Source organism: Chlamydotis macqueenii, chromosome 2 (assembly GCF_036417535.1).
Source record: "Chlamydotis macqueenii isolate bChlMac1 chromosome 2, bChlMac1.mat, whole genome shotgun sequence".
Taxonomy (NCBI): Eukaryota; Metazoa; Chordata; class Aves; order Otidiformes; family Otididae; genus Chlamydotis; species Chlamydotis macqueenii.
This window is the reverse complement of record NC_141557.1, coordinates 63,340,345-63,367,423: the sequence shown is the minus strand read 5'-3', so window position 1 is coordinate 63,367,423 and position 27,079 is coordinate 63,340,345. Positions and strand designations below refer to the sequence as shown.

Genomic DNA, 27,079 nt, shown 5'->3' with positions numbered 1-27,079 from the left:
CTAGTTGTATTTGTTTTAAATCTAATAGTATTACAGTAAGTAATGCCAAATTTGGAACACATTAAAATATTAATGTTTTAAAAAACATTTGTATTAGACATCTAATGTCAATATTGTTGCCATTCTATAAAAGGTTTAATGAAAGAAGGCATCTGACCTGATAAATGTGAAAATAATGAAAAAACATTTTTAGTAGGAAATAATTATTGTTGTTCTGAGCTGCATATGCTACATCTCTTGTGCCAAGGCACTGGTTTGACGTGTCTTCTATTTGTATTTTGCACTGTACTGTGTTTTCAGCCTGTAAGAAATTCATAGATTAATTTTCTCATTAATTATTCCCCAGATTTCCTCCTGAGGTTTTAAGTTCTACGTATGTTACAACATCTAATTATCTGTACCTAGGGTGCATGTGGCCCTTGAAAAACTGCATGTGCCACAGTCGCTCTAGCAGTACAGGGTTGATAGGCATTCTGTGCCACACATATTTAATGATAAATGTGTGGGATTGAGTTCTCTTTAAAAGTTAGATTCATTGCCTGGATTTTATGTAAAGTGCTGTGTGTACCTTCTTTCATTTCCTTTTATAAGCTTACATAATTGAAAAAAATTTAGAAAAATTACTCCAGGAGAACTAGTGAGACCAATTATGAAGCAAACAAGAACCCAGATCTGAGGCTGTTCTTGGAACTATCAGATATACAGCAGGAAAAACTAGATAAAAATGTATATAGTGGGCTAAACACAAAAGAAATAGTATATTTAAATTTTGTCTCAAATAAAATATGGGAGATGAGGAATTAAGGGAAATTAAAGGGATGAGCTATGGGTTGATTTTTATTTATTTAGATCTTGATAGAATATTATGTTTAAAAGAAGTAACTTCTAGAGTTTTTTTCTATTTTTATTTGTTCGGTGCCTGTTAATAGAAGCTGTCAGCCTCCAAAAATAACTTTTTGTGAAGGTTTAACCTTGCAGGCATGTTGAAATTAAACACTTCTGGTTATTTCTTGGCCCATAATTTAAAAATTATTCCATATCATTTTCTAGATTGTAAATAATCTGTGTGTAGTTTGTGACTGTTTCAAACAGGTAGGGATATGGGAAGCTTAGGGGTATAGCCATAGGAAGCTATGGTACAGTTTTAGGTACTAACGTGACCAAATATGATCTTCAGTGTTTCACTTAGATGTCCTAAAAAATAAAAAGAATACATCTCAATTACTTCATTTATTTTAAAATTGGACATTCTGTGGGTACTGTATCTACTACTGCGGGTTCTGTATCTGGACTTTCGGCAGGGCTTTCGTTTTTGCTATAAAACTTCTCCTTATATACAGAACTGCTCAGGAAGTTCTGCCTGCCTGCCAGCCAAAGCTCAAGTAAGACTATTGTATGATTTTGATACAAATTCATACTTGAATTTTATTAGGCAGGGTATCACTTTGTTCACAAAATTGTCTTTGCTAACTTCATTAGGTCTTGATTGCTTTTCACTGAGTCATGAAACAATGTTTCTGGTGTTTCTAAATATATTTATCTGCAGCTTTCTCAGTGAAGGCCCTTCCGTATTGACAAATGTGTCCATTTTGACTAAAAATCAAAATCAGAAATCTTTACAAGGGGACCTGATGTCATTACCATTTGGGAAAAAAATGAAATTTAAACGTCCTGTAAATGTGAATTTGTTTAACCTTGAACACTACTGTCGTTTTTTAAGGAATAAAAGCAAAAGTATCTGTTTTTTAACTTGTAGTAAAAAGCAATGTGGATTCTGAAATATTGTGTTATTGACTTGTTCTGAAGCTGAATTGCAGAGAAATGCCACTTTGGCTTTTAGTGAAATTAAATCCCGAAATCGGATAAAAGTTGCCTTAGATTTGCCTGCTCTAGAGTACCTAGTGCTAAGGTTGAGAGACAAGAAACTTCACGCTATTATGTTCACTAAATATGCCTGTTCTCTGCAACAGCCTTCAAATACGTATTTTAACCTACTGTGTCTAAAGATTGCATGTTAATTGCTTTCTGAAAATTAGTGTTACTGATGCAATAGTATGCTAATGCTACATAGGATGCTGTTGTCTGCCTTTTCATAAATAACTGATATGTGTGGAGTTTTTTAAATTGGATGAATTGAGAACGATTTAAAAATTGGTGAATTCAAAATATTTTTGGCTATATAATGAGGTTTCTTGAAGTCCACAAAGGCTTTTTGAGAAATGATAGCTAATATTGTCAGGCACTGAAAGTAGCTTGGTGTTGAGTTAGTATCTCCTTGTTTTGTTGTGTAAAAATTCTTGAACTGTTCAGTCAGATATTTCTATCTATTCCTGTGAGGCTCTCTTGGAGAGATTTCTAGTTTCAAAAACAAGAAATGCAGTATTAATAGGCCTCCATCGTTTTTAGTGTCATAGCAGTGTCCGTAAATGATAGCTACAATTATTTCAAAGACAAAAATTTTCTCTAAGACAACAAACACAAAGTGAAGGATGTCAGAGCAGGGTACAGTGTACAAATTTTAGAATTAAAACTAGAAGTGTGTCTCACTTTTTGTTTATTTTATTCCTGTTTAATTCTTTATTCATCTTAACAATTCAAGTATGTACCCAATATCTCTTGGTGTACCAGAAGGCTGTCTTGGCCTATACTAGTCCTTGGGGAGATGTTATTTCTCTGGAGGCCGGTGGTGCCAGCTTTCTCTTAGGTCCATCGGCGTAAAGGGAGTACACTCAGTTTCACTTAACAGTGCATGCTGGAAAGCTAGGGTGACTCCTAAAATGCCTTGATGCTTTGAAATACAGATTTCTCCTCACTGCTCCGCAAGAGAAGCTGTCTTTTTTTTCCTTACCTTGAAATTATATTTAAGTGAGATTATAATTAAACGCATATGGAGAGTGGTTAGAATGTCAAAACGAGGTAACACACATGCTTATAAAAGATACAAGTGAAGATATGAACTCCACTTCAGCTTTGAGAAGCTTTTCTAATTTAATCTTACTGAAGTACAGTTTTGCCTATCTGGGTGACTTTGTGAGTCTCCATTGGTAGTGCAGCCATATGGATTCCTCTCTTTGTGTGCTGAGATTGCAGCTCTTAAACAGAGTTTTCATTGCAGAATTCCTGTCTCGGTAGCCCAGGCAGCAAAAAAACCGTATTTGTAGCCCAAATGCCTCTTTGAAGTTGGATGATGACCAACTTTCATCCTTTACTTCCTCTACTTACTCCTGGCTAGAGCAAATGTCTAGCTGTTCTTAAATGAAGTGCGTGCGCTTATGTTTCTCTTCTCAAGCTAGACAGCATCCTTTGTGCTTGACTGGCTAACGAGCAGGTTCTCAGCCCTAGAAGGAGTAAATCTTTTGCTGTTCCTTCTGTTGACCAATACATATGTCAGTGTGAAGAGTCTTAGATTGATTCTTACATTCTCTCTAACTCTACATGAGTGAAGACTTTTTTTTTTTTATTATAACATAGGAATGCAAAGTGGAGAGCAGTTAATTCTTGTATGATGCAGACATGGAAATACTAACAAATAAATATGCAGACATCAAGTGAACTGGAAAAAAATACTTTTGATTTTGCACTTCTATGTATAATCAGTAAAACTCACTGCAGATTACAAGTTCTAGTACAGACCTACCCAAAGGTTCCTTATTGCTGCTGACAGTAGCAGCTCCAGCCCACATGCTATCATGTGAGGGTGCATTTCGCTGCTTGAGCACTGTTCTCTTTTTACAGTAGAGAGACTTTGTAACAACATTTTGGGAAGATCAGCAGTGTTGTTGATTGGTTATGGTGAGAAGGAGAAGTTGACAAACATAGTTACACTTTCCTAAAGAAAAAAATAGGTTTTTTTAACAGCAATGACTTGAAGAGGTACAAAAATATTTATACTTTCACATCATAAGGAAAACATAGGTGTTGGTCATTGTTTTTTTTTTTTTAACAGATAAAAGCTGTGACTTGAATGGTGATCTGGTCTTGTTGATAAAGTGTATATAATATTCTCATGTGTGTAAGTGTAGTAATGTAATTATATCGAGAATCTCTGCAAAGTGTTGTGATTTGTCTCATGCAGAAGGCATGGTATTGCATATGTTTCTATTGCAGTAGCTTCTGAAAGTCTGGGATAGAGTCTGAATTTCTAATGCAATATGTAGTACAGAAACACGTAACAAAGGCATTGTTCCAAAATTTTTGTTGCGTATAGTTTTAGGATCTTTTTCTCTTCAAATATCTTAAATAGATCTTCTAGTTTTATTTTTATGGTTAAAACTTTCACTTTGGCTAATATTCACACTGATTATGGTATAAATTTCCTTTGCAGTTTACGTGTGAACTTGGACATGGGTAAGGCAGCCTATGGGTGGATGATTATGAAAGATGACAATATTCCTGGAACAGTTGTTCGAACTAGCACCATACCAGAAGAGTTGGGACGATTAGTTTATTTACTAACGGATAAAACAGGTATAACAGGTTACAATTCTGAAATATGACTTTTATAAAATTTCTAAACTTTGTTCTGTGTTTGAATTTGTTAATGTAAGAGTAGATTTAGACTACTTTTTTTTATTTTTCACTAAAATTTTAAGCATGTGCTTGAGGGCTTTATACCAGTACCAGTAGGCTTAGGTAGGCGGGTACTTACATGTGAAAGTCAGGATTTGGTAGTAAACTGATTTATTCCTGTGGGAACACTCCTGCTATCCAGGCTATCCAGGACACTGGATAGCCTTAGTAAGAGAACTGTAGATCTTACTTTGAAAAGACTCTGGATTAGCACTCAGGACGCTCTTTAATTCTGCACTTCATTTCTGCTGCAATTATCTGTATGATAATAACAGTTAAAAATGGCCTTTGGGAGAGCACGTCGTTTCCAAAACAAGTCATAAGATCAGCCTCTAAAATGACATCTGTTATCCCCTTGAAGTTAGTTGCAATTTGTGTTACAGAGGCTAGTTCTAGAGCTTCTGTATTATTTCATCTTCATGACTTTAACCTGTTACTGTTCCTGACCTGGTATACTGGAAAACCCAACCCTTACAAGGATCAGAAGGTAGGTAAATGTGTGAAGAAATAATAGCTTGCACTATGCTGCTGTCTGCTGTTATGACTGAAACTTGTTACAGTCTTAACCATATTCTTGGTTTAAGATTTATTTAAGGAACCTTAAGGTTTATTTTGGAAAAGATCATCATAAGTTAAAATCTGTAACAAATACAGTATTTCTTCTCCTTTCTTGGTTCTTTCTGAGATTGAATAAATAAGTTCTGATAGACACACTGTTTTTTTAAGAAGCTGAAGTTTTGAGCAGAGAAAGTTGTTTCTCAAACAGCTGAAGAATTTTTTTTTTTTTTGTGGTTTTAAGTAAACTGTAGTTCCAAATGGTGAGAAAGCTTTTTAGGGGGGCATAGGGGTTGGCCTCTGTTACACGGTTCAGAAGGCATAATACATTGTTTACATCTTTTTCCGCTTGAAATAGTTCCACGTTCCCTCCCATGCTGAACACTTCCATTTCTGCATTTTTGAAATAAATATAAATTTAATATATTGTCACATTTTCAAAACACAGTTTCATTTTTTTTTTCTATGGGTGTATGTGTTACCCTGTACACTTTTGAATGCTGTTCTTCTCTTTCGTAAAAGACAACTGCCACCTTCTTTCTTAGCATGTAGAAAAAGTGTATTGCTAATTATGGTGTGGTAATTCTTCAAAGCAACTGAACAATTCTTCTTTTAACAAGTTTTATTTCAGTTAGCTAATGATTTGTATGCTATTTGAAACTGCTTATTGATTTTAATTGCACCCTTCATCACAATAATTTATGTAACTTTGAGTGCTGTCTCATCGAAGGCTTGAAATATGTAATTTACAGCATATGTTTGCTAAAAGAGAAGTATGTTCAAAAATAATGCATTTTCGAAACAATGCAGTAGAGTTCATTTGCCCAAAGCACTACTCTGTAAGCAAAAACAATGTGTGCTTTTCTGATAGAGAATCCATTTACCATACCAAACTGGAAATACAGTTCAAGTGTTGGGGTATTCTGCTTACAGTTAGACTGCACTGAAAATTTTAAGCTTGCTAAATAAAATGCTAACATTACATTCAGCCAACTCTACAATGCAGGAATTATATTCAGCTTATGTTCTGAGGCACAAGGATCAGTGTACTGTCTTCTTTTCCTCAAGCTGTATGTACCTACTACTCTGTTTGAGAAAGTTCTTTGAAAAAGAAAATAAAACCTGGTGCAGTTCTACTTCTAGAATGACAACCAATACACTTAACCTAATACAACAGTAATTAAAACCAAAGTTTTCTCCTTACAATTTTTTTAGTTTGCAACATAAAATTTAGTGGTAGTGTATTTTTCAAAGCAAAAATACTGTGTTACATGTATAAAGCATTGAAAAGATGCATTTTATTGACTTTCATATACAAAGAGAAACAACAATGTTTTGCTTCTAACCAGTTTTGGTTTTTTTCATCCTACATCATGCCACTTCCAATCACAGTAGTTCTCTTTAATTTTAAGAAGCACCACCTGTATTCTGGGCTTTCAGAGTGCAGACTTAAAAGAGGCTAATAGCCAAATGTTAAAAGCCTTTTACCAGCAAATGTGTTCATGTATATTATGGAAGATGGCTAGCATTCAACTTCAAAAGCTTTTCAGAGCACTGAAGTCTGTTGAGTTCTGGAGGAAGTTCTGAATCTGTAAGTTAATGATGTAAAAATGAAAATAAAAGCAGTGTTCTAGGGCAGTAGTTCCAAAATGTTTTGGATTAACAATCGGCAGCCTCACCTTATCCACTTTTATCCAAATATTAGCTGAAAGCTGATGTAAATGAAAATAAGCCTAGAGTCCAGCAGACATCTCCAACTTCAGAACACAGACGGTGGCCTTGCAGACCACATTCTTCTTCAGATCACAGTGGGGAACACTGCTCAGTTTTTTTTAGTCATAAATGTCCTGAAAATTGTAAACTATTTTAAATTCTGGATAGACCTGTAGCCAGTGTACCTTTTACCCGAGTATATCGGTGGCTGCTTCCAGTTTCCTTTCCTGAAAACATTACGTCTCATTCTGCATTTTATCGTAAATGCGAAACTTACTGTTAGGCAATGAACAAAATCGGTACAGTTAATCCATAATTTCTATCATGTGATTACATGCTGCTCATGAGAGCTGGCTTCAATACTTTACTCACTTGAATTTTCAGTTCTAGTCATATAAACCAGTTGATTCTATTCTTCTGCCCACTTAAGGCACAGCCATCAGAGGAGAAAGAAGAGAGCCAGTTTTGTAGCTATCCCTCCAAGTAGGTGCTACTAAAAGGCTGGTCTAGTTAAATGTAAACAGGTGAAGGTTTTTTCAGTATTGGAAATGAAAGGGGATCCAGAGAACGGTCTGCAAAAACCTTATGTTGTGGTCCAAGCTTCACTGGAAATGATTGAGAATTAGTTGTTGAGTCTAAGGAGCATTGCATTACTAACATAATTGCAAGGTAGTCCTTTGTATGATTGTAAATTGGGTTTGTGCTTCATCAATAAGCTTTTTGACAAGAAGCGTCCATCACAGTGGCTCTCTCATTTGCTGCAGTAGAATAGAAAATGAAGTATCCCAATAATTGCATTATAGTTTCCTTATTGTGGGACAAGAAAGCAATGTGGTATAATTAGGTTTGATTGGAGTGCATGTTTCCGGTAAGATCTGAAATTAATGATGTTGCTATAGTGACACATCTGCGGCCACCAGTGCGTGAAACATAAAGTAATTCATTCGACAAGAGAAGACATCTGTTAACTGCAAGGATGCAGAGCATATTGACACTGACCAGAAATACTAGACGTTATGTGATAAATGAACAAATGATGCTGAAACAGGAGGACAGATAATTTGTACTTAATCTGCTGAGAGAACTTTAATCTTCTCACTGGTTGCATTTGACAATGCCATTGTTTAAAGAACAATGCTGCAGAGAACTCATAAATTTTAAAACTTAACTCAGGGTGCAGCCTATTAAAGCAATACATTAATTCCTTTGTTAGGGAGTTTTTATCTTCATGTAGAACAAAGCCATTACTAAAAACACCCACTAAAACAACAGGTTTTTTAGGACTCACATTTTAATTATAGCATCCATTACCCAAAATGCCATGTTGTTTGGACTTGAATCACATATAAGTTTGACAGAAAGGCGTCATCCGTTATGGCGGGGAGGGGGGTCAATTGCAGGGGGGAGCAATTTCCAGCATTTTCCAAGGGCAGCTGAGCATGATATCTCATCCTCTCCAGGGTACAAAAAGATTCTAATAATGAAAGAAAAATAAAGATATTTGGCAATATTTATTGAACATTTCTGTGGCTTAGGATGTGAGATGGCAAACCTTCTCCTGTTCACAACGACCAGAGTATTCAGCTAAAACAAACACATACGGTTTTCCAAGTGCAGTTATTTACTAATGCATACACTTGTATTTGAGTTCTGTAATTAACATTTTAGCGGGTGTTTGGACCAAATGAGATACTTAACAGATATGATAGTTGAACAGATGCATAGAGCAATGGGATTCTTGATTTTCTGGGAAAGCCTTGTGTTAGAGGTTGGTGTATATGGGCTTTTTCATTAAATGTGCCTAATGTACTATTAGACTAGTGAATTTCAGTAATTGTTTCTGAAAATTAATCTTTTAAGGTATACTTTAATTGGGACTTTGTCTGTTCAACATAAGCTACCACAGAGAGTAATTTAAAAAGATGCTGATGGAATAACATCTCCCCGTTTCTCTTTGATGGATATACAGTCATGCATGTAAGTCATGCACTTACACTTCCTCTACGTCTGTGATTTTTAGTACCACTAAGGTTGTAGGGTGAGTAGAGCAGACTAGGAATGGAAAGTTTTGATGGAGAGATCCTACAGGAAACTTCCAGACATGCACTCGAAGTAGATCAGTCAAAGGAATCCTTACTTTGTGGCTTCTGTTGGACTCCAATCAACTGAAGATGCACGGTATTTCCAATAAGCTCTGTCATTCTTGTGGGAGGCAGAAGGCGGAGAGGAAGTAGCTAGTGCTATTCATAACTGTGTTAACTGTTACCTCTACTGTTACCTTCTGCCCAGGAAAGAATAAACATACCTCAGCTCTCTTTGTCCTCTGTCCCCTCATTCTTAAAGGGTTGTACTGGGATTTGTTTGCTTTCAGTTTTTTTGGTGGTTCTATTTATGGCCTGTTCCTAAATGGAGCAGCCAAGTGAGCAGAGGTATTCTATATATGTTTACCATGAGTTTTTAAATTTTCTTTTTACATTCTATACCAGGTTATATTTTTTCCAAAGTTCATAGAAAGAATTTGCATCTGCAGATTGTTGCCAGCAGTCTAATTATTAAGAGCGTTGGACCTAATCTCCCTTAAAGTTTCCATAGAAATGTTCACATTTACACTGACTTTGTATCTGTTTAAGCAAATAGCTCAAACAAAATACTAATATTTTATAAAAAATTACTCATTCTCTCAATTTCTTACAAAGTTATTAATTCTTTGGCTGTACATATTTTCTTGCTTTTGTTTTGGCCTTTTTAGATTGTTGGTATTGATCCAAATTACCATCTACTAATATAGGATCAGAAAGATCTGCATCTGCTTCTCAAAAACAAAATTAAAAAACTCTACTGCTCTGTTGTGAATCACATCTGTTGCCACCCAGGGAACGATGCCTTCAGGACTTTTTCCTCAGAAATTAATTTCCTCTTTGCCTGCTTTACTCTGTGTTTAATGATACAATTGTAGGAAGAAAAAAAAAAAAAAAGAAGCTTTTGGCTTCATTTAAGAACATACTAAATTTTTCTTCAGCAATTGTATACAACTTTTTGTCAGGATATTTTCTTTGTGTGGTACCTGCATTCCAGAGGAACGTTTAAGAATATATAGTAGTAGTAGATGATCATGTATTGACTAGCATGCTTTCTGGAAGCTTTTCTAAAATAAGCTTTTTTTAATCTAATAACTTCATATTAGCAATGTCCTGGAAGCGTGGAATTGATAAGTAGATCTTGAAAAAGCATTATTAAAAGTAGAAAGCTCTGTCACTGTTCTTTAGTACTTACCACCTTGAGCAGAATAGAGAGCTCAGTTTTGAGTTGTTTCTCATTTCTGAAGTGGGCTCTATTAGAAAATCTACCTCTGTATATTTGAAGGGTTTTCATTTTGGGGCATAAAGTAAAAAATATGTTATTTTGTCCGGGTGTATTAGTCTTCAACTGAAAGACTAGAATTTAAGACAGAACTGCTACTAAAGTTATTATGTGACTGATTGGCACCATGTAATATTTGAAACAACTTGCTGGGAATGTTTCTGTCCCATTTTGGTGTTTAATTCATTAGGACAATTTAGAAGTTAGTTCTTAATTTATACACATAGTGAAACTTAAATTCCATATGGATAACTGAAAAAGTTGTTTTATTTTTTGGAGACATTTTTGGAAGCACTTTCATAAATGCGGCTTACCCATGTTTGTCTAATAATATGTCAAGTTTATTGTGACTATTATTGACAGCCTTACACTAGTCTTCAGAAGCATAAGCAAACTGTAATTGTTGTTTATTTTCTTTCTTTTTTTTTTGGTTTTGTGTTTTTTCTTTTAAATCACAGTTTTGTGTAGTGGGCACAGGTGTTTCTGCAGCCTCTTTTTGTATGATATAGATGTTTTCTATTACTGTAGCTGATTAAAAGGATTATACAAGTAATGTATAAGATGCAAGTATTGAATCAGAATTGCTGGAATGTTTATTTCAGTGTTTTTATAAGTTGATTCATTTTCCTTGCCCATTTTTCCTCAACCTCCTTCCCTGGCTCCTGATTGTTGCAAGATAGGAAAATCCATGCTTTTCTGCTCAGAAGCTTTTCTTCTCTGCTTGCTGAGAAGGGATTGTGGGGGGAACGCACAGATTTTCCACCTGTCTACCTTTCCCTCACCAAGCATGATTTGGAGTTGGACTCATTTAATGGTGTCAGAATGGTGTCTTTCCATTTCATAATCATGAGGCTAATTTTGTTTCCTGCTCAGCTTTCCCAAGCAGCAATTACAGAGCTAGTGGGAAGCGGGTTTGACAGTTGCCTGCTGTCTCAAGTTTTGAGTAGCATTTAGTTTCACAACTCCTAGGGAGTGTTTATTTTCATTCAAAGGCTTGGCAAAGCTAAGAGGAGTGAGAACATATTAGAATGCCTGGAAAGAAAGGAAGGTGATGAAGATTTACTTGGAAATTTCTTGCAGTAAACATTGTTGAACAAAGTGGGTTGGGTTTGGTTTGTTTTTTTGGGTTGGTTTTTTTTTTAGAAATTGAGATTTTTAGATTCTCATGTTTATTAGAGGAAACTTTCGTGTTTCTCATTTGCAAACTGGAGATTGGATTTTTCTGGTCTATAATTAAAGGAAAAGATTTAATCAACAAATTTAACAAAAGATCTCAATAAAACTGCAGCTTCCAAAGGCAGAAGTAATTTCTTACAGTTTTATATGATTACTGTAAAAACAAAACAATCTTCTTATCCCTTGTATAAAAGTAACCAAAACTTTCTGCTTTGCTAATTCTAGAGATCAGGAACTTTATCTTCCTGGGCCACTATCCAACATTGGGAATATTCTATTTCTTATGTGAATTTTTGGTAATGTGATGCATTTTTGTGGTGAATTTATGCATTTCACATAAACCTTCTTTTACATATTTTTTAAAATACAAATAATATGACTATAGAAAAAAAAAGTCCTCAACAACATGTAAGGAAAAGCCAATGGGAAGTTTTGGTTTTTTTCATGGTAGAGGGGGAATTTGGAATGATCATCTAGTTCTAATAATACAGGAAGATGTAGTTTGATAGTGCAGTATGATGGTACAACAATGGAGAAGTGTCACTGTACAGATATTACCAGGGAGTTGGAGTGGTAGACATCTCAAATATAACTGAGAAAGACATGAGAGTGTTATAGCCTTGCCGAATCTTTGAAGTACACTAATGGTCCCAGCACTGTTAGATGCATAAACTGGATGCTAACTGTCCAAACAGTTCTGTTTTCCAGGCAGTAATTATAGCATATGTCATGCTTTTCATCTTCTCGCTTCCTCTGGCTTACTGTGTATTTTGACTTACTGGGACAAAGACAGGATATAAAAGTAGTTTAGATAAATAAAATTAATATGAAATATTTTATTCTGCAATTTTTATTATAGACAATTATAATATCCTCCATATTAAAAACATCGTAGAACCTTCAAGAATGTAACTTTTGGTACCGTGTTGTGTTTATTTTTTTTAATTATTGTATTTACATATTTTAATGACCCAAAACTGTGTGGTTAAATATAAGAATGGCTTTATGCTATATTGATTGCACTTTGGCTGAGTAACCATAGAAAAAATGTTTTAGGAAGGGACATGATCAAAATAATCTTTTTTGAGCGGACGATGGAAACCTAGGCGATAGTGACCTCTTTTTGCCTGATGTGCCCCGTCATGGAAGGCTGAAGCCCCCACCCCTCAATTAGAGCTTTTCCAAACCAGAAGATGGGACTAACTGGCAGAGGTGGATGCGAAGTGTCAGTCTGTGACTGACACCCTGTAGTTTCTTAAAAATGTGGAGTGAGCTGTGAAAACACTGATTTCATTCATTCTGGCTTATTCCGGTTGGAGGCTAAATCTGACAAATTTGCAAGTGATGTTAGGTCTTAATGACTTACTCTAGATAGCTTTGAACGAGCCCATTTGCCAGAATGCCTTCTTAAACAAAGGGCAGTATATCTGTGTGAAGTTGGTGGGGTTTGGTGGGGGTTTTTTTGGCTTTAGATTTTCTGATACATGGTGTCAAATCTTGCATTGGCTTTTGAGAGTCAGTTCCATCCAAATATTGCCCTTTCTATCTTTCATGTGAAGGTGAAAGTTTTTGTCTTTTTTCGAGCTTGTATATTTAATTGTGTAGGAAGAATCAGCTTGAAGGTGAAACCAGTGTTTTCTTCCAGTATGACTAACCTTGATCTTTCTCCACAAACATTCCTTTAATTGGCTAAACTGATCCTAACTCACAATTCATTTCTTCTTTCAAAAAGAAAGATTTTCGGGGTTTTTTTGTGGCCTTCTCACCGTATTTTTTGCTACTTTGTGATACACTTCTTCTTTATTACAGGAACACTTACACAGAATGAGATGATATTTAAGCGCCTCCACCTAGGTACTGTGTCCTATGGAACAGACACAATGGATGAAATTCAGAACCATATTATAAACTCTTATTCACAGGTATCTCATTTCATAAATTATTTACCTTTAATATTGTGATTTTTTTTAACAGCATTGAAGCACTGATGTTAATGATTATGTCTAGAAATTTGAGATGCCATGAAAGTTCTTTCATTTGTAGGTATCTCTTAACAGATACGATGAAAGGGAAAAATGTGAGACAGTACACAGTTCTCTTCTGCTTCTGAAGTTCCTCATAATACCCACTTAAAGGACTTTACTTTTCTGTTCCCCACTAGCAGAAATCTGTGTTAATCTGTCTGTGCAGTGCAGTCTTTCTCCTGCCAAATCATCTAGGAGTAAGCTATTCATTACTAAGACTACAAATTACAAGTAAGTGTCCAGAACAGGATGAACAGTAATTGTATCTTTGAAGATATTCATCAAGAATAGATATGGATAAGCCACATTAATTGGTATAACCAAAAAGTTAAAAAATAGTTGTCAAAATAAAATTTATAAAGGCATATCTAAAAGTGTTTTTTAAAAAAATAATGTAGTTGCAAACAGCATAAAACTGGAGTGGGGGAAGAAAATGGAAAAGTCCATATTGCTTGAGAGCAAAGTGTTCCTGTGATATGTAAGAATGCTTGGTCTGGAAAGTGTACAAGAGGACCATGCCCCCCTGTCTGTTTGTAAGTCAGTTGAGAGATGGAGGAGGAAGATGGAATTCTACAAGCATCACTTGCTTCTCCCATGTATGTAAACTATTTGTGTACTTTCTGCAAACCTTTCTAAGCAACTGATCCCACTCTGAGATCAGAAAGGATTTTTTACTTTATTTCTGTTCTTGAAACAAAAAAGAAAAAAAATTAGAGAAAATAAATGATAGGTTAACTGATATTTCTGAATGTTGCATACAGTATGATAATAAAACTTTATATAATGTTGTTTTCCATAGTTAATTTGGATACACAAACATGAATGGCTGACACAGTTAAGTTTATAGACTGACCTCTTTGTATGTGTCCTCATTTTCTCTTGTAAAAGGATTGTAGGTTCAGCAACTGAATTGAATCTTTAGTTGTGCTATACTTTGAACTGTGGATCCCTTCTGATTTGCTTAAAACAAAAATTAAAAAGTAGCTGTTTGACACTACACTGAACTCAGTTGATACCGTGTAGCTTTTGGGGAGAGACACAGGACGGAAAGTAGTGAATAAGCAATGTATGTTTTAAGTTTTTAGTCTGCAACTTCAGTTTCTGTGTTATTTCCCATCTAAACAGATAACAAATCCATTTCTTGAGTTCCTTTTCCTTGAATAAATCTATTTCAGCTTAATTCTTAGTAGGTACAGCCATGAATATTAACTGAGATGCCGTAAAATGCCTTGGAAATGAGAAATGGAACTGATTTACCTAAAGATTGGCAGTCCAAATTTGGTTCAGAACCTGAACCAAACATTTGGTTTTGCTACCTGACTATGTTTATAAAAATCACCCAAACGTAGTTCAGTTATAATGGGTTGTTTGGGTATTTACAGTAACAACTGTAGCAATAAATAATATTAACTGACGTCTTGAGCTGACACATGTAGGGCTGACTGAGTTTGATGACTAAGCACCAGTCTTCTGGAGGAGGCATATTCATTAACACCCTTTTTGTATTTTGCAGTTAAATATGCTGTCTGAAAAGAATTGCATGATTCCTGGAATCACTTGTTTAAAGCTTTTACTAGTGCGCTGTAAAATTTAATGACTGGTACCCATGGTTAGTTAAGTTTTTAATAACTGTAAGATATTTGGCACTGAAATTTTTAAAAGAAGTAAGAAATGTGAGGGAAGCTTTTTTTCTCAGTTGCAGGAAACATTTCCCAAATCTAGATTTGCTGGTAGTAGATGATGAAAATAACTTTCTTGAAACTTCCTTGGTTTTCAGCTTTATATAACACTACTTGAGGTTTAAATAATGCTTTAATTATGTCTATCAACTCTTTAAAACAGAAAAATGAAGGATTATTGGTAACAAAACAAGCAACTATTAAACAATTGTTTCAATCTGAAAAAGTATGGTGAGGTTTTTATTTAATCTATGATAATAGAAACTGCCAGTTAGTTAGGCAGTGGTTCTTGTGTGACATTGATTTTATCCCTTGTTTGTGTTGTTTTATTATTACAGTGGACCTACTAGACTATTGTCATCTTAATGCAACACACAAATCTATTATAACCTGATTATATTTCCCCACTGGAAGCATTTTGTGATAGAGGGCATAATCTTTAATGGAATTTGTGTGAAATTAAATTATACAAGCATCAATAAACATAACATAATTCCGAAGGAGTAAATCAGCTTAATTTATTTGCGGCTGTAATGGCATCAGCGTTAGCAGAATGCAAATGCAGAGGTTTAAAGCAGTAGCTGAAAAGCAGTGCCAGATGAGCAGAAAGTTAAACCCTTTATTAGACAACACTGTAATTTGATGGGCAGAATGTTCACGGTTCAGCAGATTGCAGTCAGGAGGAAAAAAGCATAGTTTCTGAAGAGGGTTTGTGAGTTACCCTGGAGTGAACATAAGAGCGTTTGGTAGTACTGCTGATATATTTAATGTACTCACTTAAAAAAAAAAACAAATCAAAACAAAAAAATCCCAGTAAAACCCAAACAAAAAAAAACCAAACCCACTTACTTTCAGTAAATTATAAACATTAAGTACTTTCTATTAAAAGATTAATTCAATCATGTACTTGAGAAGTCCTGAAGGATAACTTAAAATAGTACTAGTTTAGTGGTTATGCAACTGTAATGTGATCTTCAAGTATGTGTTAAACTAGTATTTTGCATGATTATTTTATTAGACTATTGCATTCTTGTAAGGACAAACAAATTTCAGCTTGCAGCAAAAGCATACAGACTGTATTAATTCACAAATAACATATAACCTACACAATTTCTAAATTAAATAAACAATATTTGTATTTTAATGGCTCTGAATATTTATACTTAACAATGATACTTGCATTTTTTCTTTTGTTTATCCATACTAATGTGGTGGTCTTTAAAACTAAAGATTTAGGTGAAGATTTAAAAGAAAAGGTTTTTTTTCAGTTTAATGGCATTGGAGTTTCCAACCTCTGAATGTACACAGGTGACAGAGACTAAAGAACAACAATGACAAAACACCACCCTCGCAATTTTGTTTTGGTGTTTCTGAACTCGTCGAATTGGTTCCTGGCGTAAATACCTTTTAAAAAACAATTTGTAGAAGGTAAAGGACATTAAAGAACTTGTGACAGATCACTGAACATGGTAAATTCTCAAGTCAGGAAGCAGGGGTTTCTGCAGAATCCAGTCAGGCTATTCGCCCCTTTTACTGCATACTTGTTTTCATTTCACATTTTTCAATTGTGTGCAGGTTCTGTTATTGAAATCTTACGAACCCAGATATTTATCAGTTCTACTGAATAGTGGATGAGGGGTTTATGAATCAAAACTGAATGAGTTAACAGTAGGTTATATAAAGTAGATAAATGATTACTATCCTTACTTATCAACCTTTGTAAAGGAAACATATATATATATATTAGTATTCATGTTTTGTTTCTATTATTGAACTTCGGTGTACTATTCATTGTGTTGGTCTTAAAAGGTGCACTCTCAGAATAGTGGAAACAGTACAAGTTCAACACCATCTAGGAAACCTCAGTCATCTGCACCTAAAGTCCGCAAGAGTGTCAGCAGTCGGATACACGAAGCAGTGAAGGCCATTGCACTGTGCCACAACGTGACCCCAGTATATGAATCCCGGGCTGGCGTGTCTGGAGAAACAGAATATGCAGAGGTGGATCAGGACTTCAGCGATGAAAATCGAACTTACCAGGCTTCCAGCCCTGATGAGGTTAGTATGCAAGGGTGAAGAAATTACTATCTCATAAAGAACAGGATAAGCTAATTTAAAAAGAGCAGAACTGTGAAAGAAGAGTGTTTTGGGCTGGGATTTCTTTAGTATTAGCAGTGATCTGGTTTTATTTCTTCTGCAGCTGTAGGAAAGTTCTGGTGGTTTTTTTACATGAAAGTGTTTTCAACTATTTGACTAAAAGGTCTGTGAAGTCAGTGCTTTGGGATCGCAATTAAAGTGATTAGATATATTCTCAAAACATTAGTCCATGTATGAATCATAGCATATACATGCAAAAAGGAATATGAAACTGCTTTCAGTGATGGACAATCAGGTACATTAGCTAGAGACGCTACCAGTTAGTGGAATGTATAGATTCTTAACAGGAAAAAAGAAAACCCCAAACCTCAAATACTCCTATAGAAAAGCTTTTGAGCTTCAAGCTGTAGGCAGCTTCATAATCTTCAGGGTTCAGTCCTAATTGCATCAAGTGTAGCACAAATTTAAAACCCCATTTCAGTAGAAACGTGTGTTTGACTTCCATTGAAATCCAAATTTTAAACAAATCCCACTGCTTTCAGTGGATTTGAGTTATTGTTCTGAATAATCCTGTTTTGGGACCTAAATAGATTGTCTAAAATTCAATCTAAAAAGACACTAGAGAAGAGAGGCAAAGCTCAAGTTTCAAGATGCTGCAGAGTAAGCCTAAAAAATAATCATAGCCCATTCACATTATGAAAACATACTTCATACAGTAAAATACAAAAAGAGAGTATTTTGAGGTTAGTTTGCCTCTGAAAGTAAGCAGGTTGAGGAATGTCTTTGTTTTAAAGAGATTCTAGCAGTGTCTGAAGCTTGGATGTACTGTTGATGGTGTGGCCGCAGTAGCTGAGTTATAGTCAAAGCAAGGTTGTTTTAAGATGTGAAGAAGGGACTGTGTATCTGAAAGCCTGTATATTTTTCTGGCTATACAGTTGATCTAACACAAGGTAATATTTCTTCCACAAACCTCATCTTGCCGCAGTATAGCCCGTTATTCTTGGTATACGTTTGTTTTGCGTGTCTAATATATCACCATATGTAATACTGACGAAACCTTAGCAATTCAAACTGCAAGCTGTAATTGCCAAAAGTAACAAATCCTTAACAAATATGTTTAGGAATGCGAGAAATAAGATTAAGTCTGTCTTCATGTAATACCGAACTAGCAGGCATTACATGTATTTCAGATGCTATAAACATAGTTCATAGTGTCAAAGGATTGTAGAATATAGTGTTGTCTCTGGGTCTCAGTCATTAAAAAGCGACAGGCAGAACATTTTTAAAAATAAACTCTAGGCTGGACTTGAGACACTGCTTTTTGGCTAAAATCAATAATCCATAATACTATATGTGTTGTTACATAGTGTGGGTTGATTTGCATTATAAATTGAGAATGCTGGAAGTACGTTTGTTTATGCCAGAGATACACTGTAAATATAATTTGTTAGTGTAGTTGTTTAATGTTTGGCTTGTATTATGCACATGTGTACAAATTTTCATAGGCACATATATTCATATTTTGAAATAGATCAGTGTAATGAGCCTGTGAGGTATAACTAAATATAATGAAAGACTGCATGAGCAAGTATCTACCTGTGAAGATATGATGACAGCTGTGGATTAAGTAAACATTCTGCTTTAACAACCGGAGGTATTACTAAATCAGGTGAAGAGACCTGCAATTGAGAGAGACTGTGAGTTTTCTCCCACTTGCTTTTCTCTCCCTCTGGGCTTTTCTATAGTCATTCCATTGTTTGGAACCTGAAAATATTGCCATAAAGAGCAGTTCTCCTCCCATATTTGCTAAAGGAAACTGCTGTAAGACTTGAGAATTATGCAAGGGGTGCCATGAGCAGATAGTAGGGAATTTGACCTGGGAAAGAGGAAAGGAGAGTTGATGAAGTGCTAATACGACAGATCTGGGACTCAGGGTGGAAAGGGAAGTGGAAGAGGAGATCAGCAACAAAGAAGCTGTTAGTGTTTCAAGTAAGAGAAAGCACAGGTATCCTTTTATTTGTTTTTTTAAATCATCTCATACTCAAACATTCAAACTATATGACAGTGAAATGAAAGTCTTACGTTTTAGAACAGATAGCATTAAATTTCTTTTTCATTTCTCAGATATAGCGCTTGAAACACTAGTAAAATTATCATATTGAACAAATATACTTTAATATAATGAGAAATTGATGCTAAATGGAGTCTTATAAAAAGATAAAGCTCCAAAAAGCATTTAAACAGCATAAAAATTGCAGCATGACAGCCAAAAGCCTAAGAGTTGAAAGACTAGCAGGTCTTTATCATAATTTTTTAAAGAGTTCTATTGATGCAATGTTTGCAAATCACTGGAGCCTAAGGAAAATAATGTAAATGGTTCATTATTTAGCTTATTGAACTTTCCTGCAGTTAGGTTGACGGATGATGCCAATGTTTCCCAATCACCAAAGTACCATTTTAAAAGCATTTTTTATTGAATAAAGTGCTTTGAATATTGCACCCTGGAGCTTTATTTAGGGAAATGGTTCAATTGATGTTTTCTGTTTAACCTCAGCACTGACCTATCACAACATATTTGGTTAATAAGCAACATTATCATTTAATAGACTTAACCAGTTTTATGAATTGTACTTCCTCAACATTACAACTCTGTTCTCCTAGATTTTGTTTATGGATCTGGCTTGATTGCAGTCTTTTGAAAGAAAATGTTATTTGTGCAGTTATCTCTTGTGTTATATAATATTACATGCTATCACCATTGCATATAAAGAGCAGAGAACAATGTCAAAGTATATATTCTTCCATGTAGGAAAGTATACGAAGTAGTTTAGTAATATGCTGACACACTATACACTTAATGAATTGACTTGAGGAATTCATTTGAAATTCTTCACATCTGTGTGTGCATGTGTGCATCCATATACAGATAAAATATAACCATAACAAAGTATGCACATTTAGAAGTAGGTACATTCATCATAAAAGATGTATTTATCTATTGTTAGAGTAACCTGAGATAAGTAACTGATTTTGTATTCATAATGTGAGCCCTACTTATGCCAGGCTCTTTGTTTCTTATGATAAGTGATCAATATTTCATTTTCTCTGGAAGAGTGGAAAGTTTCATTTGTCTGTCACTTGTCCTCTACAGCTGTAGCATAGCAAACAATAACATTCACTGAGAACTCGCTGAAAAAAATGAAAACGTCTCATACTTGGCCATGATAGGTGTGGGTTCAGCTCATCTGTGGAAAGCCAGTACCTTAATGTAATGAACAATCATAAAAGCATATAAGCTAAGTAGGTAGAGAAATGGAGTTCAAAGGTCACAGACCCAAGCAATTCAGGGGCATGCTATGAACAGGAGCCTTTGAAGACCTTTGCTCCCCTTGGTCAGAAAAGATTGATCAGTCACAATTTTTAATGACTGCTTACTCGCATAAACCAGCTATTTATTGGTTATGCTTTTTCCTGCACTGTTATATTCTCAAGCATTTCTAATTCCAGGATTTTGAATATTTAAATACTACTTTAAAGTGTGGTCAGTTATTTAATTCCAACGTTTCTGTCCAGAGACAACACAGTTGCTAAAATTAATTACAAGGATACAAAGCCAATAATTTAAAAAGAGACAGGGAAATGATATGCCCTTAGTGAAGCAGCTTTTGTGTTTACAAAAGTGAAGCTGTAATGTATGAGACGTGTTGTATTGTTTAATTCATTTTATTGTGTGTGCTTATTGAAGCAAGACTAATTGTGTTGTTTTGTCAATGTATTGTGAAAAGCAAATCACTCAGTAGCATAAAACCATCACTTTCATGACCTTCGAGACCCACAAAGAATAACTACTCCATAGCTTGTCTTGAGTATTGATCGGCAGTTTTTTCACATGATCAAGCTATATTTTTTAGGTTAATAATTTTATTTTAATTATAAAGTTTCTTGATGAAAAGTGATGGACTGCAAATGTTAGTTATCAAACCCTTGTTTATAAATATAAACAAACTAGTGCTGATTGGAAACATATGTGAGTTGTTGAACAATCCAAACAAACTGTTGGGAACACTTAGGCAGTAGAAAAAAGAAATCTCACTGCTTCTTCTCTGTTTCCAAACCAATAGCCTTAACTTCAAAATACTGCACATATAATCTCTGTATACTTTACACGGCAGCCTGATTTTGAAAGTAGATCCTATTGTCTGAAGTGAAGATACTCCTAAATACTCTGAAATAAATGAAGGTTGGTTACATGAGAATTCTTCTAAGCAGCAAAACTAGCTTACAAAATTTCCATCCCTAGTCCTTTTTTCTCACCCTACGAATTGCTCCCTCATATATGTCAGAACCTTCGAAGCCTTTGTTTGTATGGGTCATATCTCAGTTTAAGTGGTCAAATTCATAGTATGGCTCCAGAAAAGCTGTCAGCACAACTGTGGGGGAACCCCCACACTGCTGGATGGGATGGAGAAGAGCTACCAACACCAGCTGTGAGGTGGTGGATCTTTTTCTTAAACTGGTTAGCTCAAAAGGGAATATTGTATGTTAAAAGTGACAATTTAGTTGGTCATAAACTATTTTGAGCAACACTTTGTAAATATTGAGCAGTTAAATATTTCTGCTAGGGAGCAACAATGACAGGCTGGCCCACAAGGAAAGGGAAGCCAGGAGCTGAGCATGATAGCCAGGCTGCTGGAGGCAGTGGCGTCAGTGATTAAGGTGTACAGCCCCACAATATCCAAGCAAGGTGAAAAGAGCATGTCCCATTGTGGAAACCAGAGACAGTTAAGAGTATAGATTGTTGTACTGGTCTGTGGTGATGAGACACATCTGAATTCAAGCCAAGTCAAATCATGAAGTCAGGATCAGGTCCTGAGACAGTAACCAGTATTAGCAAGGTGATTGCAAGAAAAGTTCGTGGCAGTGAGGCAGGTCCGAAGCCGGGAGGTTGTGTCTGCCTGTCAAGGCCAGGTCAGCGGGGTATGTGGCCATAGCTGCAACATGACTGCAGTGTAGCTCTCGCAGGACCAAGAGAGAGCCAAGTGAAAAGGGGAGGGCAGCCTCCATGGATGCTTCTTTGAGCCGTTTCTTCATCACAGCTGTTAACAGTGAGCTGGCCTTGAACACAGCTGATTAAACCTCTAGGAGGGAGAGTGCACTTAGGGCCTTGGCAGTTTCAGTCAAAGTAGGGTTTAGAATATTTTTTTTAAGAAATAGATTGCTATTCTGCCTTGTTTGATAAAATGTTGAGTCCAGTAAGTATCCCGTCTCTGTTTCAGTTTACCCAAGCTGAGAGTGGGATGAGTTTTTGTTTGACTTGTTTTGTTGGGTTTGTTGGTTTTTTTTGCTTCTGCTCTCTTTCTCAAAATATTCTATTATAAAAAACAAAATTAGTGGATTAGGTTCATAAGACCAGCTAAGATCCAAACTTGCTATGGGGTTTATGAAGTCCTTTAACTATTCATTTTCCTGACTCTAGTAGGCTTAGGTTTTGTGACTAATAAAATAGGTAACTGCATCAATGTCACTTAACAACCTTGTATACTTTACCGAACTGTCTTAGAAACTACTGAAGATATTTGTAAGCTGCTTGTTTTGATTTAGTTCTGTAAATGAACATTTCTAAACAAATGAGATTATTATGTCCCCGAAACATATAATTAGTATGCAGGGCTGCCATGGTCTGTAACAACAGTGCTTCTGAAATTTCCCCTCTTCATGCCCCTCTTGAGACACACACGTTCCTCAGGCAACTAAGCTTAGACACACCATCCTGCTCAGAGAAGCTGCTTCCACCCCCTGAGCTGCTACTGCTGTACGTTATGTTGTGGGTTGCACAGTTGCTGTTTGAGTTCAGAAAATTTCCTTATGAAATCTCTGAATTTGACTTTGAATGGAAATCGGTGCTGTGATAATTGAAGTTTGATATTTGAGGCTGTGAACTATGGAAGCTCTGAGGGTCGGGTGGCCTCTAGTGGAGAGACACGGCTGACAGAGGCAACCAGAGCTCAACAGTGAGCATGTGGTACATAGAAACATCTGAAAGATTTTTGGGTAAGAAACACTAAACAAGAGGTGTTTCTCAGTAGCTTTTGTCAGATCTCTTGCATTTCTGTTTCATAATGCAAGTGTTTGCTACCTTCATTCCTAATTTGGAAGTTGCTACTTTGACGTGAGAGCTGGATGTCTGTCTTTACCCTTTGGATTGCTACTGAGGAGGAAGACAACTAGCAAGTTAGAAACCATGGTTCTCTTTGACTCCACCTACATCACCTGTCCTGGGAGCACTACAAAGTGGTTTCAGGTGCACACCTATGGCTCGGTAGTGGGATGACCCTGTATCTACCAATGTACTTCTGTCTCCCAGGCAGAGAGTTTCCACAGAAGGGCAGTTGAAGGGAAGGTGATAAGCCAGACAAGATTCACAAAATATTCAAATAAATCCCTAACCTGAATTCAGGAAACTTGACAGATTTCACCTATGTGTGTTATGAAATGAATAGTTATCAGCAAATAAATATTATAATGAGAATGTATTTTTTTAAGACCAAAGTGGTAGCATCACCAGCAAAGACTTTTGTGCTTGTCCAGCCTTTGATTACTTTATCTGACTCCATCCAATATGTCAAGCTCTGTAGAAGCCACAGCTGCTGCATTTACCTAGCATTCTAGGAGTTCTTAAGGTATGCACACTACATTGCAAGACCATTTTGATGTAAGGATTCAGAAACATTGAAGCGAATATACCTGTAGAGGGGACACCTCAAGGAGAGAGACATAACTAAGAATCCTTTTTCTGAACTCTGTGTAGCCAGTCATTCAGTATATATTTGTTTGTTAATATTTGTAATTTTGATTTTAATGCCATTTGTGAAATACTAGTTTGTCATTGTTGTTTGTTTTTTTTTTTTCATTTGTGTATTCTAAAAGCTTCAGATATTTAATGGTAAGGTCTGGCTGTGTTGTGCTGAATGCTGTTTAAGGTCTAGCTACTAAGATTCATTCTAAATAACAAGAGTCAAACTTAATGTCTTGTTCTCAAGTTTGTTCAGTTGTTTTTAGACTCTTGAGCCTTTTTGACCACTTCTGCTGTGGTATTTGCACTGATCAATTTAAAAGAAAACAAAACAAAAAAATATTATATGCAGTTGTGTGTAGGCCAGGTATAAGAACCCAAAATGACTGTGCTGCAAAATGCTAATTCAAATGGTAGGTGAAGCCAAGCATAAACGAAATAATAAACAGATGGGAGTCACCAAATATAGAACACTTAAGTCCTAGCTGCAGAGGGACACAAATGAGATGATAGGGTATTAGTAGAAAGATGCAATTTACAGGTCAGAACGTAATAGTAACCTTTCACTGTGAAAATTGAAAATTAACCTTGGGAGTATTGGATCATTTAGAGCTTATATGGCACTTTTATTGAAGAAGAAAAATCTCTGAAAAGACTTCCTGTGATTTTTGAGGTCTTAAAATGGTGCTTTTCAAAGTGTTTTCTTTTTTCTTCTGTAACTGCATCTTGCTGTATTTTCATTTGGTGATGCCTACACAGATGGAATACTAGAGTTTCTTAGAGATTCACGCAATTTTTTTTCCAATTTTAATTTTTCATAGAAACTACAGTGATTTACTTGCTTTGGGTGAATTTCTTAGTGAGCATTAGTCATCGTGTCTGTTGAACTTATCTAGGGATTTTACTACTTGCATGTCTTTTATCAGGCTGCTTTATTTTTATTTTTTTGTCTTACCTGAGATTAATAGCAGAGGCAGGTTCCATAAAAAAAACATGTGAACTTCATTATAATTACATTTCTAGTCATTTAAAAATCTGGTTTCCAAAAGTGATTAGCATTTGGAAAAACAAAACTAGAATTGAGGAGGACAGTTTTTTTTTTAATCTGAAACTTCCCATTCAGATATGGAATATGGCTTGTATATAAACTAACAGTAAAGCAGTTTTCCTACAGTATTAATTTTTTGAAATTAACAGTGGTGGTGATCAAAAAATATCATGTTATTTAAAGCATAACATAGAAGAAAGTAGAAGCTAGATGTCATGCGCGGCAGAATTTTTTAAAAAGCAAAACTCTAACGCATGCATTTAAGATGCTATGTAGTGGTAGCTAATAGTGAGTACTGTATAATGCAGCCTTTCTGGGTTTGTAAAAGGGACTTTCACAGGCATGTTTGTGGGGTGCAGTATGGTAAGCTTGGTTTCCATCTCATTTGATATGGTAAGAACTCAATTACATTATTGTTGAAACAAAGTAATAAAATGATACAAGTGAACAAAGTAAATTAAAAACAAGATCCTTTGCTTATCTGTTTACTACGTATTAGAGTATCTCAACTTGCCTGTAATTGTAGATCTAATAAAATGTTTTATTTGGAAATACTCCCAAAATCTTTTACTTACATAAGTGTCATTGGTACAGAAATTGAATTCTGGTTTTGCATAATTTCTACTGCATGGCCTTTAAGTATCGTTGAATACATTTTTTTTTTATTAGAACTTATTTTGGAACAATATATTCTAAATGCCTCATTTGCAGGAATAAGTTCAAGTAACATTTTATATTCTTCATAAGAATTTTTGTAAGCTTTCTGAAGGAAAATACTTGTTTAAAGTATTAAGATTTTGTACTCAGTCTACTGCAATTCACTTTTTTTTTCCTAGGTTCTTGGAAGAATTTAGTTTTACTCTAGCAACAGTAGTTTGAGTTTAGCCTAAGTTATTTAACAGTATAATAGACCTTTCACACTTAAACATGTCTCTTCTTTCCCTTTTTTTTTTCTTTCTTTAGGTAGCTCTGGTGCAGTGGACAGAGAGTGTCGGTCTCACTCTGGTTAACAGGGATTTGACCTCCATGCAGCTGAAGACCCCTGGTGGACACATTCTGACGTACTACATTCTGCAGATCTTTCCCTTCACTTCAGAGAGCAAGCGCATGGGGATCATAGTTAGGGTAATTTGGGGGGGTTCTGGGTGGTTTTTTTTTTTTTACTGAATGTTTATTTTTAACTGAATAGAAACTTGATTCTTCGGGGAATGCATTTCACAAGATTTTCAAATGGAAAGTATACCTTTGACACAGGCACACATGAAATACTAGGCAGGCAATGGTAGAAAAATCAGGCTAACCTGATGTTGCAGAGAGCTTTGTAAAGGACAAACTTTTCTCTTATATGGCAGCATACTAATTTCACTCCTTCATGCTTAGCCTCTGATGTTGCAAGTTGCCTTTAAGCCTTTGTTTTTAATGTTCTTTTTGTTTCTTTCATACAAAATATGTTGCCTTTTTAAGGGATAAATTAATGGCTGAAATTTCTTTCTATACTACTTGTGCTGCTGCTTTTTCAGACCAAGTATTGGTATCTGTACTGGCGTGCATACACAGCACAACCCACATGCTCTAAGATTTCTGAGGTATGTGCTTAGTTGTCTCCTAGATGCCCACTTTGGAGCATAGTAACAATCATTAAAATCTCAGGTGAAAGAAAGCCACAGCACCATGCTAAAAGGACGGTTTAAACCTCTGCAAATGTTAAGCCATCTACGCTGCATACTTCTGCTTTTTCCCTACCTAAAATCAGACACTGAGGCAAACCAGCTTCAGACAGCATTGTTAGATGGTTAAATCAGTGCCAAGTCCCAGTTAAATAGGTGTCAAACTCCTCCCATTTTTTATTTGCCCATGATGACAAGCCAGGCATGCCATCAAGCTTAGGCAAGGAGACTTCAGGCAGAATATATGCATGCTCAGGTCTGGAGAGACCTTGGCAAGTCTATATTTCGTAAGGTGAGGTTAGCACTAAGAGCCTGTTTAACAGTGACTTGTTCAGAGATATTCTAAGCAGCTTGCAGATCAGACTAATTCATTTCTTCTGCAAAAGTCTGTACCTCAA

The 27,079-nt window shown here is 35.6% G+C and overlaps 1 protein-coding gene across 5 annotated transcripts in view; it reads left to right on the top strand.

Moving 5' to 3' along the window:
- Positions 1-27,079, top strand: part of ATP9B (ATPase phospholipid transporting 9B) — a 167,363-nt gene that overhangs the window by 122,345 nt on the left and 17,939 nt on the right. For all 5 annotated transcript variants that reach the window (XM_086743146.1, XM_086743143.1, XM_086743142.1 and 2 more), the window contains 4 exons: positions 4,325-4,467; positions 13,183-13,295; positions 16,886-17,134; positions 25,978-26,139. In XM_086743146.1, coding sequence (XP_086599272.1) covers positions 4,325-4,467; positions 13,183-13,295; positions 16,886-17,134; positions 25,978-26,139 — 667 coding nt within the window. The remainder of the gene's footprint in view (positions 1-4,324; positions 4,468-13,182; positions 13,296-16,885; positions 17,135-25,977; positions 26,140-27,079) is intronic.